The sequence below is a fragment of the Cuculus canorus genome, chromosome 2, assembly GCF_017976375.1.
Source record: "Cuculus canorus isolate bCucCan1 chromosome 2, bCucCan1.pri, whole genome shotgun sequence".
Taxonomy (NCBI): Eukaryota; Metazoa; Chordata; class Aves; order Cuculiformes; family Cuculidae; genus Cuculus; species Cuculus canorus.
The window spans coordinates 155,750,783-155,764,794 of NC_071402.1; the positions used below are offsets into that span (position 1 = coordinate 155,750,783).

A 14,012-nucleotide genomic window follows, 5' to 3' on the forward strand; every position below is an offset into this window, starting at 1 on the left:
TATTTTCTACTTATGTTTTTCAAAATTCCATGAGTAAAAAAACAAAATACCAATAATGTCATAAAGTTTAAAAGTCTTTGACCGTCAAAGGTCACAGAAACTGACCGTGCCGCTCTGACTCATTCTGCTATCAGACCTTTATGTTCTGAAAACAAGTGCTTATTTTTCTACTTACAAACTCCTCTACAAAGAGAGAAACATAAAATACGCATCGTCAGAGCTCAGCTTTGTTCATTCCTGAATAATAAGCACTTGTAGTCCTTCTGTCTCACCTACCTTGTTATGTGCAATATGGAAAACAGCAACATAAGGCGTAAAAATGATAAAGATGCATTGTGAAAACAAAGTACATCCAGTTTTATTTGATAAGAACACTACAGGCTCTGCCTCATGTAAAGACACTGGATTATTAACTTCAAGTTTGAAGAAAGAATCACAGAATCATGGAAGCATTAAACGGTTTGGGTGGGAAGGGACCTTAAAATCATCCAGTTCCAACTCCTCTACCACAGGCACAATCACCTTCCACTGGAGCAGGTTGCTCAAAGTCTCATCCAGCCTGGACTTGAACATTCTCCAGGGATGGGGCATCCACAACTTCTCTCGACAACCTGTTCCAGTGTATCACCACCTCCACAAGAAAAAATTTCTTCCTAAAGTCTAACCTAAATCTCCTTTCTTTCAGCTGGAAATTGTCACCCCTCGTCCTGTCCCTGCACTTCCTGATAAAGAGCCCTTCCCCATCTGAAATACATCAATACATGAAATACTCACTCTTGACAGACGTGGATCTGGTAGGAGATCACTTGCCATTGAATAAAACACCATTCCTCCATCATGAGGCATATCTATTTTTAACCTGAGCGTAAAGAACCAGAAATAGTCAGAGCCCTTCCCTCCAGGCCATTTCCCTCCATGAACACACCAGCCATGGGTGTGATGGTACTTACAGAGCATGCCTTACAAAAGCTTGCAAGTCAACTCGTAACGGTGGAGCATCATAGCCATGTTTGCGGTTCACTTTGTCAGGTACCATCTTTGCAAGCTGACAACAAAATGAAAACAGAAATGGTGTGTGAACTGATAGCACTAAAACCTACTTTTAGCCCGAGAAGCTGTTGGCCAAACTAGGAGTCTGCTTGACAATGTATTCCCTGCTTGTAAGACAGGATGGCTAAAGGCAAGGAACAGCAAAAGCTAAGCAGTAGCTCAACTCTGAATGTCTGTCGTTAATACAGATGCAGATGTCTCTTCCTCTAGGAGTCAGGAACATTCGGGATGTTTTTATTGAATATTCTATTGTCATTCATTCATTATACTTTGCACCTTTGCAATGATTCATGTTGGAGAATCACAGAGCTATTCATAAAGCACCATTCAAGCTGTGCTTTAGCCTGTGAGCCGCACTTGCAGTTGTGGAAGAGGAAGCTTCCCAGAGGTGAGATATGCTGTCCAAATCCACACAGGAAGGTAGATGCAGAGCCAGAAACATAACTCAGCAGTCCTGAGCCTCAGTACCATTGTTAACTGTTGTTATCAATAAAACCTGATGTTGTGATAGCGTTTCAAACCTTGGGCTTTTGTCTGGGGTCTGCTGCACCAGACAATGTATGAAGACTGTGACGTTTCCACCCCAGAATGCTTCCAAGCTAAGAGGCAAATGCAACAAATGAACAACGCTAATTAAGGAAGGATGTACAGGACTGTTTATACAGACTGGCCAGGTATACAGCAGACTGTACAAAAATTACAGGAAGGGAAATGATTGTTTTCTCATCATCTTTAGCCTTGCTGTGTTAGCCAGCTTACCTTGTCATCTAGGCTCATGAAACACAGCACAAATCCTTTACACTCCACTTCAGCCACAGCCTCTGGCAGGACCCGTGGGGTGAAGGAGATGCAAACAGAGATGCTGCCACCTCCTGGAACCATCTGCAGCCGAAAAACAACTGTTGAGCAGTGCAGGGAGCAGCCCGAGATTGCACAAGCATCCTCAGGGCTCAGCTGCTAAAATGGAGTTGCACAAGCTGCAAGGAATCTCCTGGGGATGGGCTATGCTCAGGCTTGAGTGAAATGACAACATGCAACAACAAAACTGACGTAATTCTTTCAGCTGCAAGTATCGGTGTAGCCACTCTTTAGCATCAACAATTTAAGCACCATCACAGACCAACTCCCTAAGTACACAAGCATACATACACACCTGTTTGTTTACTTGTTTTTTAAAATACCCATTTCTACCTTGTTCTTCCCATTCTCACTCCACGGTTAACTCTGATGATTCTCCTCTATTTACACCAGTTGCTTTTCATGGAATCATAGAATCACTAAGGTTGCAAAAGACCTTGAAGATCATCGAGTTCAAGTCAGCCCAACACCACTGTGCCTACTAAACCATGTCCTGAAGCGTCACATCTACATGTTATTTGAAATGCCTCCAGCAAGGAAGACTCCACCACTTCACTTCCAATGGGCAGTCTCTTCCAATACTTCACCACTCTTTCAGTGAAGAAATTTGTCCTAATAGCCAATCTAAACCTCCTCTGGAGCAGCTTGAGGCCATTTCCTCAAGAAATGGGGTGAAGAGAGCAACATCTGCCTGATACAGTCTTCTTTCAGATAGTTGTAGAGAGCAATAAGGTCTCCCTTTTGCCTTCTCTTCTTCAGACTAAACAATCCCAGTTCCCTCTCATAACACTTGTTCTCCAGACCCTTCACCAGCTTCATTGCCCTTTTCTGGACATGCCTTAGGCCCTCAATGTCTTTCTGGTACTAGGGGCCCAAAACTGAACAAAGGATTCGAGATGCGGCCTCAGCATGGGGACAAATAACATGCTTGCAAAATTTCAGGCTGGATGCCTTCCACCTAATACCACACATTTCACTGAGGCAACCCAAATGAGAAGACCAGAGATGCTACTTGAGAAAGCCTAGTACAACTGAACGCCTAATTCTAGTTATCAGCTAACTGCTCAAATACAGGTAGGACAGTTTCTTTTTCTGCTGACTTTGCAAACATTTCTCATGGTCGTCTTCAAGATCCCAAAGCTTCCCAGCCTACAGTTTGATTGCTCTACACCAAACAAAAGCTACCTCCTCCTCCATTCTGTCCTGAAGAAAATACACTAAATCTTAGCACAAAGAAAATGTAAAGGCTTACTATTTGTCTTGGAGTAATGGAGTAAGGGTTGTCTGCACGAACCCCTTCGTGAGGTCGTATAAGTACAGAGATGTTTTTCTGTATTGTAGATTCTTCCTCCTCTTTGTTGTCAGCATCTGAAGACTGCAGGAACACAAGGGCAGGGGGTGGTTACAATGGTTATGCTGCGAAGGAGGAATGCAAATAAAGTGTACAGGGACCTGCTGCACTACTCAGTAAGCATGGCAACCCCAGCTTCTTTCTGGTGTAAAAGCTGAATATGTGGATGTGTCCTGCACGTGAATTTTTTCATGCATAGGTTTGGTTTTCTCAAACAGCTCTGGAACTCCTTGGAAAATGTGCATGCTTGGATCCTGTTCTGCCAAGAGAAGCATTCAGCTGCATAATCTCTAGCCCGCTTCACCAACCAACCCTCTAGAGCAATGACTTCCCCTTGTTGCACAAGAATATTGAGAGGTGTATTCAAAACAACTATGCCTTCTGAGCTTAAACAGAGAAAAACGATCTTAATTTCTTTTCTGTAAAGCCTGCGCTGGAGAATTACACATACCCTGTACGATACCTCCTCCCCATCACTCCCAGCTTTTCAAGACAGAACATGGCCATATTATAATTAATATTATAATCAATGTGTCATAGGTGTTACCATATTCTAAGAGAGTAACCAAGCTAAGTTTGGCACTGGGATAAATGCCTCCAAAGTATTAGCTGCAATTTGAACTTCCCAGGTTAAATTCTGCTCCCTGACTACAGCACATATGGACACCATAAAGCACCCATGAGAAAAGTAGACCCAAATTGAGGAGTTTTAGGAGTTTAGTAACACTTTCATGAAAAAATGGCATTAATTTCTCAATGACAATGTTTTAAAAGGTATCATCTGAGCTGCTTCTTTAATAAGTCTAAGAAACGGAGAAGCTGAAGAGCTATTTGCTTATAGCTCATTCTGGAAACTGCTCAGTTATACTGATAGTCACCCACCCACGTACTGCTTTTTTGATTGTGAGAGGAGCTGACATTTAACAATCCAGCTCTTAGTTACAAATTATAGCGTGTGTTATTGTTTTGAACCTCTCATGCCAAGAAACCCATCGTGTATCTCAGCAGCAGTGAAAAAAACCCAGACTAACAGCTGACCTCATCTGTGCTTCGCAAAGCTGGATAAATGCTTCCGCAGGGAATGGCAGTTTCATCTGACTTTAACACGATCTCTGACTCTGAATTGCTACCAATTGATGCAATCTCATTTTCATCTGTGTCCTTAGGAGGAAAAGGGTCTCCAAAGAAGATCAACAGGTCTACCAGCTTTTTATCATCTTCCTCTTGATTGTACATTTCCAAGTCCAGGCGGATATCTGGATGGAAAAGGAGAAAGAACAATTACTTTTGGTCATTAAGAAGACTCATAGCTTGGTTAATAAACACTGAAGAATAAGATCAAGCAATAAATTTGTGTCTAGCAATTGGATTTGTCTTAAAGCACATCGTAAGCTTTACATGTTTGTTGTGAACTAAAATGGTTTAAGGCCACGTGTCCTATACCCTTATGATAGCTTGTCTGTCCTCTGGGTCCTAAATTATACTTGTATTAACATTAAAATAAATTATGAGTATTTTGTTTGTTAAGCAAATGTGTTTTGGTAGCATTCAGGGAAAAAAAAAAAAAAAGGCAATTCACCTTCTCTCTGGACAACTTAAAATCTCACTCAAGACATAAAAAGACTAAGGGCTGAAGAGCCAGGTGATGCCACTAATAAGCAAGTAGTGTATCTGATTGAGCAGGATTAGTGCTGTGAGAGATTTACAAAAAGAGGATGGAAAATCCTGAATTGCCATCACTTCAATAAGCAAAACCCCAAACGCATCAGGATAGGATGTGCTATTTCAAAGTATTAACATAACTCTACATATTCTACTACACACTGGCTGGAGCTTTACCAATGCAGAAAGCAAACTAATATTCATGGCAGCAATGCCATAATGATAAATACTACTATGCAGATAAAGACTTGATAACATTTCTATTGTTCTGTACAAGCCAAGTTAGAAAACGGCTTAGATACTTTTAGGTACTGTCATTTTTACAAAAAACCATCCTGATCAGGAAACAAGAATGTCAGTTAAACAACATGCTAATGGGTTCTAGTTTTCCTGTTATAAGGAATGCAATACAAGTGTTGACGCTTGCTGTTCAAAAATCAGTCTTACCAAAGGGAGTGGGATTGTTGAGCCAGACCTTCCGAAAGACAGGACACCCTCCAGAGGCATGAGTGCCAAACCTGGAGGAGGAAACCTTGCTGTCAGTACAAAAAAGTGAGTGTCTGAAATGATTTTCCATTAAAGAACTGTTTAAAAATGGAACTATATCAGGCTGCACTGGCAGCCTGTTAACAGTGGCCATCAGGTAAAGCATGGCCTGCACTGTGAACTACAATATTTCTTTATTTAATCCATCTCTTTCTTCTCATTTTCTTAGTTGTCTCAGATGTTTCAGGGTAAACACATGAAGGCAGCTTTTGTGAAAGCCTCTGGCAGCAGCAGCAAATAGCTATGCAGCAGTGAAGAGACTCATGTCAGTCCCAGATAATAGTATCATAGTACAGTTTAGGTTGGAAGGGACCATAAAAATCATCTAGTTCCAACCCTCCTGCTATGGGCAGGGACATCCCACTAGATCAGGCTGACCAAGGCCCCATCCAACCTGGCCTTGAGCACCTCCAGGGATGGGGCATCCAAAACTTCCCTGAGCAACATGTGCCAGTGTCTCACCACTCTCATGGAGAAGAAATTCTTCCAAATGTCCAGTCTAAATCTGCCCCTCTCCAGTTTATACCCATTCACCCCCATCCTATCACCACAAGCCTTTATAAATAGCCCCTCTTCAGCTTTCTTGTAGGTCCCCTTCAGGTACTGGAAGGTCACTATAAGATCTCCTCGGCGCCTTCAGATGTCTAAGTGTGGAAGGGTGTTTTATGGTGGGTAGCTAAATCCATGTTCTATGGCCCATTACAGAGCTGATGTGGCAAATGCTTTTGGCTGCAGCATGGCACACAATACTAATTGCTCTGAAGTAAGCAGCCGTACTGTAGAAAGGCTGGCTGAGTGTGTACTGCCCTCATTCTCATAAACCAGCCCTTACCTCTCATGCAAATGTGCTGCATGAGAGGGCTTAAACCTTCTCTTGCACCTGTTTCCTCAGGGTTGCATTTCTTCTGGTCCAGGCAAATGGACAGGGAGAAAGGAACTGCAGATGACAATAACTGCCACCATTCACCTGTTCCCTTCTCCACAAAACCAGATGAAGCAAACATCTATGGGTGAATTTCTATGACTAAGTCCAGAATCATGACTGCTGGTAAACCTGAGGAAGCTTGTATGCAGATTCTTTTCTAACTATGTTGGCAGAGAAAAATGTCTATGTCATGCATCAAACCTTTAAGCTGAAAGAGGAGAGATTTAGATTAGATATTAGGAAGAATTTTTTTTTCCCTGTGAGGGTAGTGAGGCACTGGCACAGGATGCCCAGAGAGGTCGTGGATGCTCCATCCCTGGAGGTGTTCAAGGGCAGGTTGGATGAGGCTTTGATTAACCTGATCCAGTGGGAGGTGTCCATACCCATAGCAGGGGTGTTGGAAACAGTTGATCTTTAAGGTCCTTCCAACCCAAACCATTCTATGATTGTAAAGTATTAGAAGAGCAGACACCGTACCTTGACACTCACTTTGATGACTTTCTTGTGGTATCATTAAAAGATGGGAACATGGGTGCATTTTGTCTATAGTCCAATGGTATTAATTGTCTGACCTCCCTGATAACTATACCTGATTATGGGTTGTTCTGTTTGTGGTCCTGTCATCTGCAGGAAGATCGGACAGCCTTTCACAGTCATTTGCATAGGAATTAATTTAGGTAGTAAGTCTCCCACCTATTAAAAATGAATTTTTGCTATTAGAATAAGATGAAACTTTAGTTCTCTGGGTTACAAAGCTCTGTTTCGAAAACTATTTGGATTTTCAAATATTTTTGACTGGTTACTTTTGACAGCACCTATTTTATATGCTAACAAAAGCTCTTCTCAGTGGGAGAATGAAATACTTCATACATTCACAAGCTTCCTTGCGGCTTTTCCATACACCATGATACCTGGTATTGGTAGAGCAGAGTAGTGCACTAGCCAGCTACCAAACAGATTTTATAAATCAAAACTGCTCCAGTCATTTTAAAGACATATGAAAACCTCCCAAGGGATAAACATCTTACTCCAAAACTACACCGCACACCGTAGGAGCAAACAATTGTTCCTTAAGTGTCACTGGAGGTAGCAGCAAAGCAATGTCTACCCTGAGTTTTTACAGAAGTCCTAACAAATTGAAAATGCATTTTTAACAGAAATGAATCTAGGAAATAGAATTGGTGTACACTCTGCCATAGCAATTCTTCACATGAAACCGAAGCCTCACGTACCTCACAGACAAGATCATCCCAGTATTCTCCCCACATGTTGTTGTAAGCTGTTATTTCTACAATTAGTTTCTGGAAGGCTTTCAGAGTTCCTGTGGAAGGTTGGATATGGAAAGCTACTCCCTTCCCATGTGACAGTACTGCTGCTGTGAAATCTGAAGAAGCATAACAAAGAAGCATTTAGTGACTTCAGAGGAAAAGGAACAAAGTTAGTCTTTCAAAGAATATATCGGACCATATTTTTAGCCGGTGTTACTCAGCCTAACCTCACTGGCTTAAAAAAAAACACCTGGGGTCATTTACACAACCCACATTTATACCATTTTATCCAAGTTTCTTTCTGCAGTGGGTCTTAATCTTTTTTTGAAAGTTAGTTCTTGCAGAGATTATTTCATAGAGGGGCTCCCTTCCAACAACCTGATCCAGGAAAACACACACACGATTTGAGGAAAATAAGCTAGAATTTGTGCTAATTGGTTATCTTGCTATTAGCAGCTGCCTGTTTACCTCTGTGTGCTCTCTGACACAAAGAATGAATTACAAAGAGTGAAGCTGTTCCACGTTCTGAGTCACCTAGTCTTCGAAATCAATAAGCTTGCATGGAATCTGTCAGAGCAGCATTTTTCCAATCTTAAAGACTAATTCAACAGCTGAAAACCTCTGTCTTTGTAACAGATACCAAACGCTATGGCAAGGTACCAATAATAACCAAGTTTTATTTTGGATACAGAAGATACATCCACACTTTATAGCATTTTGCTATTTCTCCCCCACCCTGGATCCCATGTGGCTCCAAATATTATTTCTCAGTACAAAGCATCAGAAATGACGGATGGACTGTGCTGTAGCTTTCTGCAATGAAGAGAGTATATGAAATGGTTTGAAGGAGAAAAGCCTGCTGTATAAAGATGACTCTGCAGGAGGGAAATAGTCAAACATTACACATGTCATCCATAGTATGTGCTGGGAGGGATCCTGGGAGTGAACCATCACCTGAACCATCTGCCTTTATTTCAGACTGTTGATTTTGAGAAAAAGAGGAGGAAAGAGAGAGAAAAAGAAAGGGAAGGGGAAAGAGAAAGAAGGGGAGCTGGGGAGAAAAAAGAACAGGAGGGAAAGGGAGTGACTGACCTAATGCTCATGCAATGCGGCCTTTCGAACTCAAGTGAAGAACTAAGTCATTTAACAGTGTAGACTTAGCCAGATACTCCAAGAATGAAACGATGTGCCTGACTGACACATTTAATGCTGAATATGGTAGTCAGTTGGCTTTTGTCTCCTCTCCACTGTGTGGATTAACAGCTATTCTCATACCTGATTGTGCTTTTGTGGCTGCACGTTTTTTGACGGGCCCTCTTCTTCTCACCAGGTAGCTTAAGGAGATTTAAAAAAAAAAAAAAAAAATCACAACATTTCTGTGAAATGAGCAAGACTCCGCTAAAGTAACAGCTCTACCTGACCCCTAAATTAGTAGCCATTATAAGTTGAAGAAAGATTGCCTACAAAGCATTTTTTGAAGGTAATATCCTTAAGAGTAAATCGGCTTGAGAGCTGTGAGACTTGCGGTACAATCCGTCACAATAGAGCCTTAGTGGTGTAAACCAGGTTATGTCCATTGGCAAAAATTGTATTTTGCCATTTACCAGCTAAACCTTCCATCCTTGCATTGCATGATATCTGTTTATACAGAATGCTTCACCAGCAGGTTTTATTACCACAGCCAGAGTAAGAGCTTAAAAATCCCCAGCAGAGCACTGCTTAAAGTGCATCAAGTGATAGGGGCAATAGCACTGTCCTGATTTCAGATTTAACCCAGACCTAAGCTAGTATTTGTGTCATTATGCAGAAAAGCAAGACTTACGGGCAGGTTTCTTCTTCTGGAGTAAGTGAATAGCCAGTAAAATACTCAGCTTCTAGTTTGAATGGAGCACTGATTCCAGTGTGATTGGTAAGAATTAGCTGACGCTTTACTACATCTTTGAATGCAACTTCAGATCCGAAGTCCAAAAGAAGATCACACGGGCTTTGTAACACTTGTCTTTCATCGCTGTCAGAAGAAATTACATTAGATTTAAAACTTCAGCCCTATTTCTTACACCACAGATAATTTCAGTAAATTTAAAAATGTCTAGTATGCAACATGGTTGTGATGACCAGTGTGAAAGGACTATGCAGCCTATGATCTTTCTCATCAGCATGTACTGTTATTAATTTTTTCACTTTTATGCATGCAAATGTTTATTTTGTGTATAATTTTATTATGTATAACATCCTGACCCAATAAATTAAAGCCCTTTTTAATTATATGAAAATATATAGAATAAAATAAATACATTTCTTATATCCAATCAAAACCTCTCCCAGCAAAATCTGAGGCCATTTCCTCTCGTCTTATCACTTTTTACTTGGTCTCTTTTCCCAGCGCCCACCTTGCTACAACCTCCTTTCAGGCAATTGTAAAGAGCAATAAGGTCTCCCCTCAGCCTCCTCTTCTCCAGATTAAACAACCCCAGTTCCCTCAGCTGCTCCTCATAACACTTGTGCTTCAGCCCCTTCACCAGCTCTGTTGCCCTCCTCTGGTCACACTCCAGCACCTCCATGTCCTTCTTGTAGGGAGGGGCGCAAAAGAGAACACAGGATTTGAGGTGTGGCCTCACCAGTGCCAAGTAGAGGGGCACAATCACTCCCCTACTCCTGCTGGCTGCACCGTTAAAAGACAAGCATATTCTAAAGGAGAATTCATGCTACATGTCAGAAAAATAAAGTAAATATCAGTCAGACATACCAAGCAAAAAATAAATATATTCATCTTTCTTCAATAGCATGTCTAACAGTGCCACAAGAAAGCTTAATGGATCAAAATAAAGGCTATCGGGTATAATTCTGGGATGTTAAATTCATGTCTATGAGTCAATTAACCGTGGCCAGCAGGTCGAGGGAGGTGATTCTGCCCCTTTATTCCGCTCTTGTGAGACCTCATCTGAAGCACTGTGTCCAGTTCTGGAATCCTCAACATAAGAAGGAGATGGAACTGTTGGAACGGGTCCAGAGGAGGGCTACAAAGATGATCCGAGGGCTGGAGCACCTTCCATACAAGGACAGGTTGAGAAAGTTGGGCTTGTTCAGCTTGGAGAAGAGAAGGCTCAGAGGAGATCTTATAGCGATCTTCCAGTACCCGAAGGGGGCATACAGGAAAGCTGGAGAGGGACTGTTCACAAAGGATTGTAGCGATAGGACAAGGGGGAATGAGTATAAACTGGAGAGGGGCAGATTTAGGCTAGACATAAGGAAGAATTTCTTTACCATGAGAGTGGTGAGACACTGGAACAGGTTGCCCAGGGAGGCTGTGGATGCTGCATTCCTGGAGGTGTTCAAGGCCAGGCTGGATGGGGCCTTGGTCAGCCTGATCTAGTGGGATGTCCCTGCCCATGGCAGGGGGGTTGGAACTAGATGATCTTTAAGGTTCCTTCCAACCTAAACTCTTCTATAATTCTGTGATTCTGCAAAATTTTGGCATTCCAGAAGACACTTGTTCCTCACAAACACACAAGTGACTGCAGAGCTCCCACACTTTGCTTACCAGGGAAAAAGGTAGGTTTTTTATTCTCTAGGTACAGAAAAGTGTCAAGGGAACCGGTAGGTTACAAGTTCCAGGAGCACAAGGGAGAATAGACACAACCTGAACATTAGTTTCACTAAGGTAAAGTTAATTTCACACCAATTTATTAGTTATGAATTAATAAATTCGTGGTTGTTAATCTAATTTGTTTCAGCTAAACAATTGTCACAGTGGAGTAATGCTCTTCTCCAGTCTTCTCTTGGGCATAATAAAAATGCTGAATTTGGCTAGGGTGCAAGCCCAGTACCTTTTCTTCACATAGGCACCTTCAGTGAACTGTCCTAGCATGTGTAGGACAACAGAGCTGGTGAAGGGTCTGGAGAACAAGTGTAATGAGAAGCAGTTGAGGGAACTGGAATTGTTTAGTCTGGAGAAAAGGAGGGGAGACCTTATTGCTCTCTAGAACTACCTGAAAGTAGGTCATAGCAAGGTGGATGTTAGTCACTTATCCCAAGTAAGAAATGATAGGATGAGAGGGAATAGCCTCAGGTTTTGTTAGGGGATGTTTAGATTGGATATTATGAAAAATTTCATTACTAAAAGAGTGCTGAAGCATTGGAACAGGCTGCCCAGGGAAGTGGAGCAGTCTCCATCCCCGGAGGTGCTCAAAACCATGTAGAAGTGGCACTTTGGGATGTGGTTTAGCAGGCACAGTGGTGTTGTATTGACAGTTGAACTTTGTTCTTAGAGGTCCTTTCCAACCTTAATGATTCTATAATTTTACTGTCCTTGCTGACTACAGCAGGAGAAGAAAGAATGTTGTTTACATAAATGTTTCCCTCCCCCCTCCATTGTGTTTTTGCTTTGGGAAGAAGTATTTTTTGTTCAGTTCAAGGGTAAATGCTTTATTACCTGGCAACTCCACTGTCACAAGGTACTGAGTAGGTGACATGTAGTCCTTTCACATCTCCAGAAATGCTCAGAAAGAGGGGTTCAGTCATGTCTTCTATGCTACAGGAAAGGGCAAGTTCTTTCAGCTCCCCCTGAAAAAAGAAGAGTCGTTTTTCCTTCTGAATGAAGCAAACGTCACAGAGGAAAGGCAGTCTCATTGAGAAATTTAATTAGAAAACATGAAAAATAAACCTCACCACACTAAAACAAGAACCACAACAGAATCTTGAAAAGTTTCATTAAACTGTTTTAAGTGCACTCTCTGCCAACATCAAGTTTGCTTAGAAGGTGGTACTAAAGTGAAAATTTACATCTCTTTCTTGGCTTTATGCTCACATTAGTATATAAGCCTAAAACTGCTCTATTAGTGATTTTTGACACACTTTCTATACTGCAAATGCTGAAGCTCCCAGCATTAATCAGTTCTAGTAACGCTTAAATAATCTTCCAAACCCAAGATTTTATTTCTAGCTGGGTGTATGGCAGGACTTGTAAGATGGATTTTGTGATTCAGTTACCAGTGCTCTGGCTAACTCAATGTTACTATTATTTTTTACGTGAATTGGTGCATCCTGCATAAAATATTAGACTGGGATTCAGCTCCAGTTTCAGATTTCTAAGTGTGACCATCTAAATGTGAGTCTGTATTGGGTTTGCATGACAAGTTTTTGGTAGTGGTAGGGCTCCAAGGGTGGCTTCTGTGAGAAGCTGCTAGAAGCTTCTCCCATGTCCTACAGAGCCAATGCAGCCAGCTCCAGGACGGACCCACCGCTGGCCAAAGCTGAACCCATAAGTGATGGAGGTAGCACTCCTAGGATAACATATTTAAGAAGAGGAAAAAGAAAACTAGACAACTGCAGTCAGAAGAGGGGAGTGAGAAGATGTGATAGAAGCAACTATGCCGTCACCAAGGTCAGTGAAGAAGGAGAGTGAGGACATACTCCAGGCTCTGGAGCAGAGATTCCCCTGCAGCCTGCGGTGAAGATCATGGTGAGGCAGATTTCCCTATGCAGCCCACGGAGGTCCACAGTGGCACAGATATCCACTTGTAGCCCATGGAGGACCCCATGTCAGAGCAGGTGGACAGAAAGCAGTGACCCCTGTGGGCTGTAGCAGGCTCCTGGCAGGACCTGTGGACCTGCAGACAGAGGAGGCCATGCTGCAGCGGGTTTGCTGGCAGGATTTGAGACCCCCATGGGGACCCATGCTGGAGCAATATGTTCCAGGAGGACTGTACCTTATGGAAGGGGCAGATCGTGAAGAACTACAGCCCATGGGAAGGACTAACATTGGAGAAATTCACGCAGAACTGTCTTTCACGGAAGGGACTTGTGCTGGAGCAATTTGTGAAGAGCTGCAGCCCACATTTGAGAAGTTCATGGAGAACTGTCTCCCATAGGTGGGACCTCATACTGGAACAGAAGAAAAGTGTGAGGAGTCCTCCCCTTGAAGAGAAAGGAACAGCAGGGACAAGGTGTGATGAACTGACCAAAACCTTCTCCATCCTTAGATGTGTACAAGACAGGCTGGATGAGGCTTTGAGCAACTTGATCCAGTGGAAGGTGTTTGCCCACGGCAGGGAAGTTGGAACTTTGCGATCTGTAAGCTCCCTTCTAACCCAAACAATTCTACGATTCTATATGCCAGTCTGGTACATTTCATTTGGGATAATCCCAAAGGGAGGATCTGTATGCTCTAAGAACTGATAAGCATTAGGAGTGACTGAATAGGTATTCAAGAAAGAAAGAAAACAAGAACAGTTGGGAAACAAAGATGCAGGGTAGAAAATTGCATACTATGTGGACTGATTTAATTCTTGCCTTCAACCATGGTTACCTTTAAAGCAAAGCAATTTTAGAGTTATTGTATGCAAAAGATCAT

General features: G+C 42.2%; 1 protein-coding gene across 6 annotated transcripts in view; it reads right to left on the reverse strand.

Annotated features, from left to right (window-relative positions):
- DLEC1 (DLEC1 cilia and flagella associated protein) overlaps positions 1 to 14,012 on the reverse strand; it is an 88,416-nt gene that overhangs the window by 8,489 nt on the left and 65,915 nt on the right. For all 6 annotated transcript variants that reach the window (XM_054060171.1, XM_054060170.1, XM_054060169.1 and 3 more), the window contains 11 exons: positions 12,093 to 12,223; positions 9,483 to 9,668; positions 8,936 to 8,994; positions 7,625 to 7,776; positions 6,982 to 7,085; positions 5,369 to 5,439; positions 4,298 to 4,515; positions 3,161 to 3,283; positions 1,810 to 1,932; positions 951 to 1,045; positions 775 to 859 (listed from right to left, as the gene is read on the reverse strand). In XM_054060171.1, the coding sequence (XP_053916146.1) occupies positions 775 to 859; positions 951 to 1,045; positions 1,810 to 1,932; positions 3,161 to 3,283; positions 4,298 to 4,515; positions 5,369 to 5,439; positions 6,982 to 7,085; positions 7,625 to 7,776; positions 8,936 to 8,994; positions 9,483 to 9,668; positions 12,093 to 12,223 (1,347 nt within the window). The remainder of the gene's footprint in view (positions 1 to 774; positions 860 to 950; positions 1,046 to 1,809; positions 1,933 to 3,160; positions 3,284 to 4,297; positions 4,516 to 5,368; positions 5,440 to 6,981; positions 7,086 to 7,624; positions 7,777 to 8,935; positions 8,995 to 9,482; positions 9,669 to 12,092; positions 12,224 to 14,012) is intronic.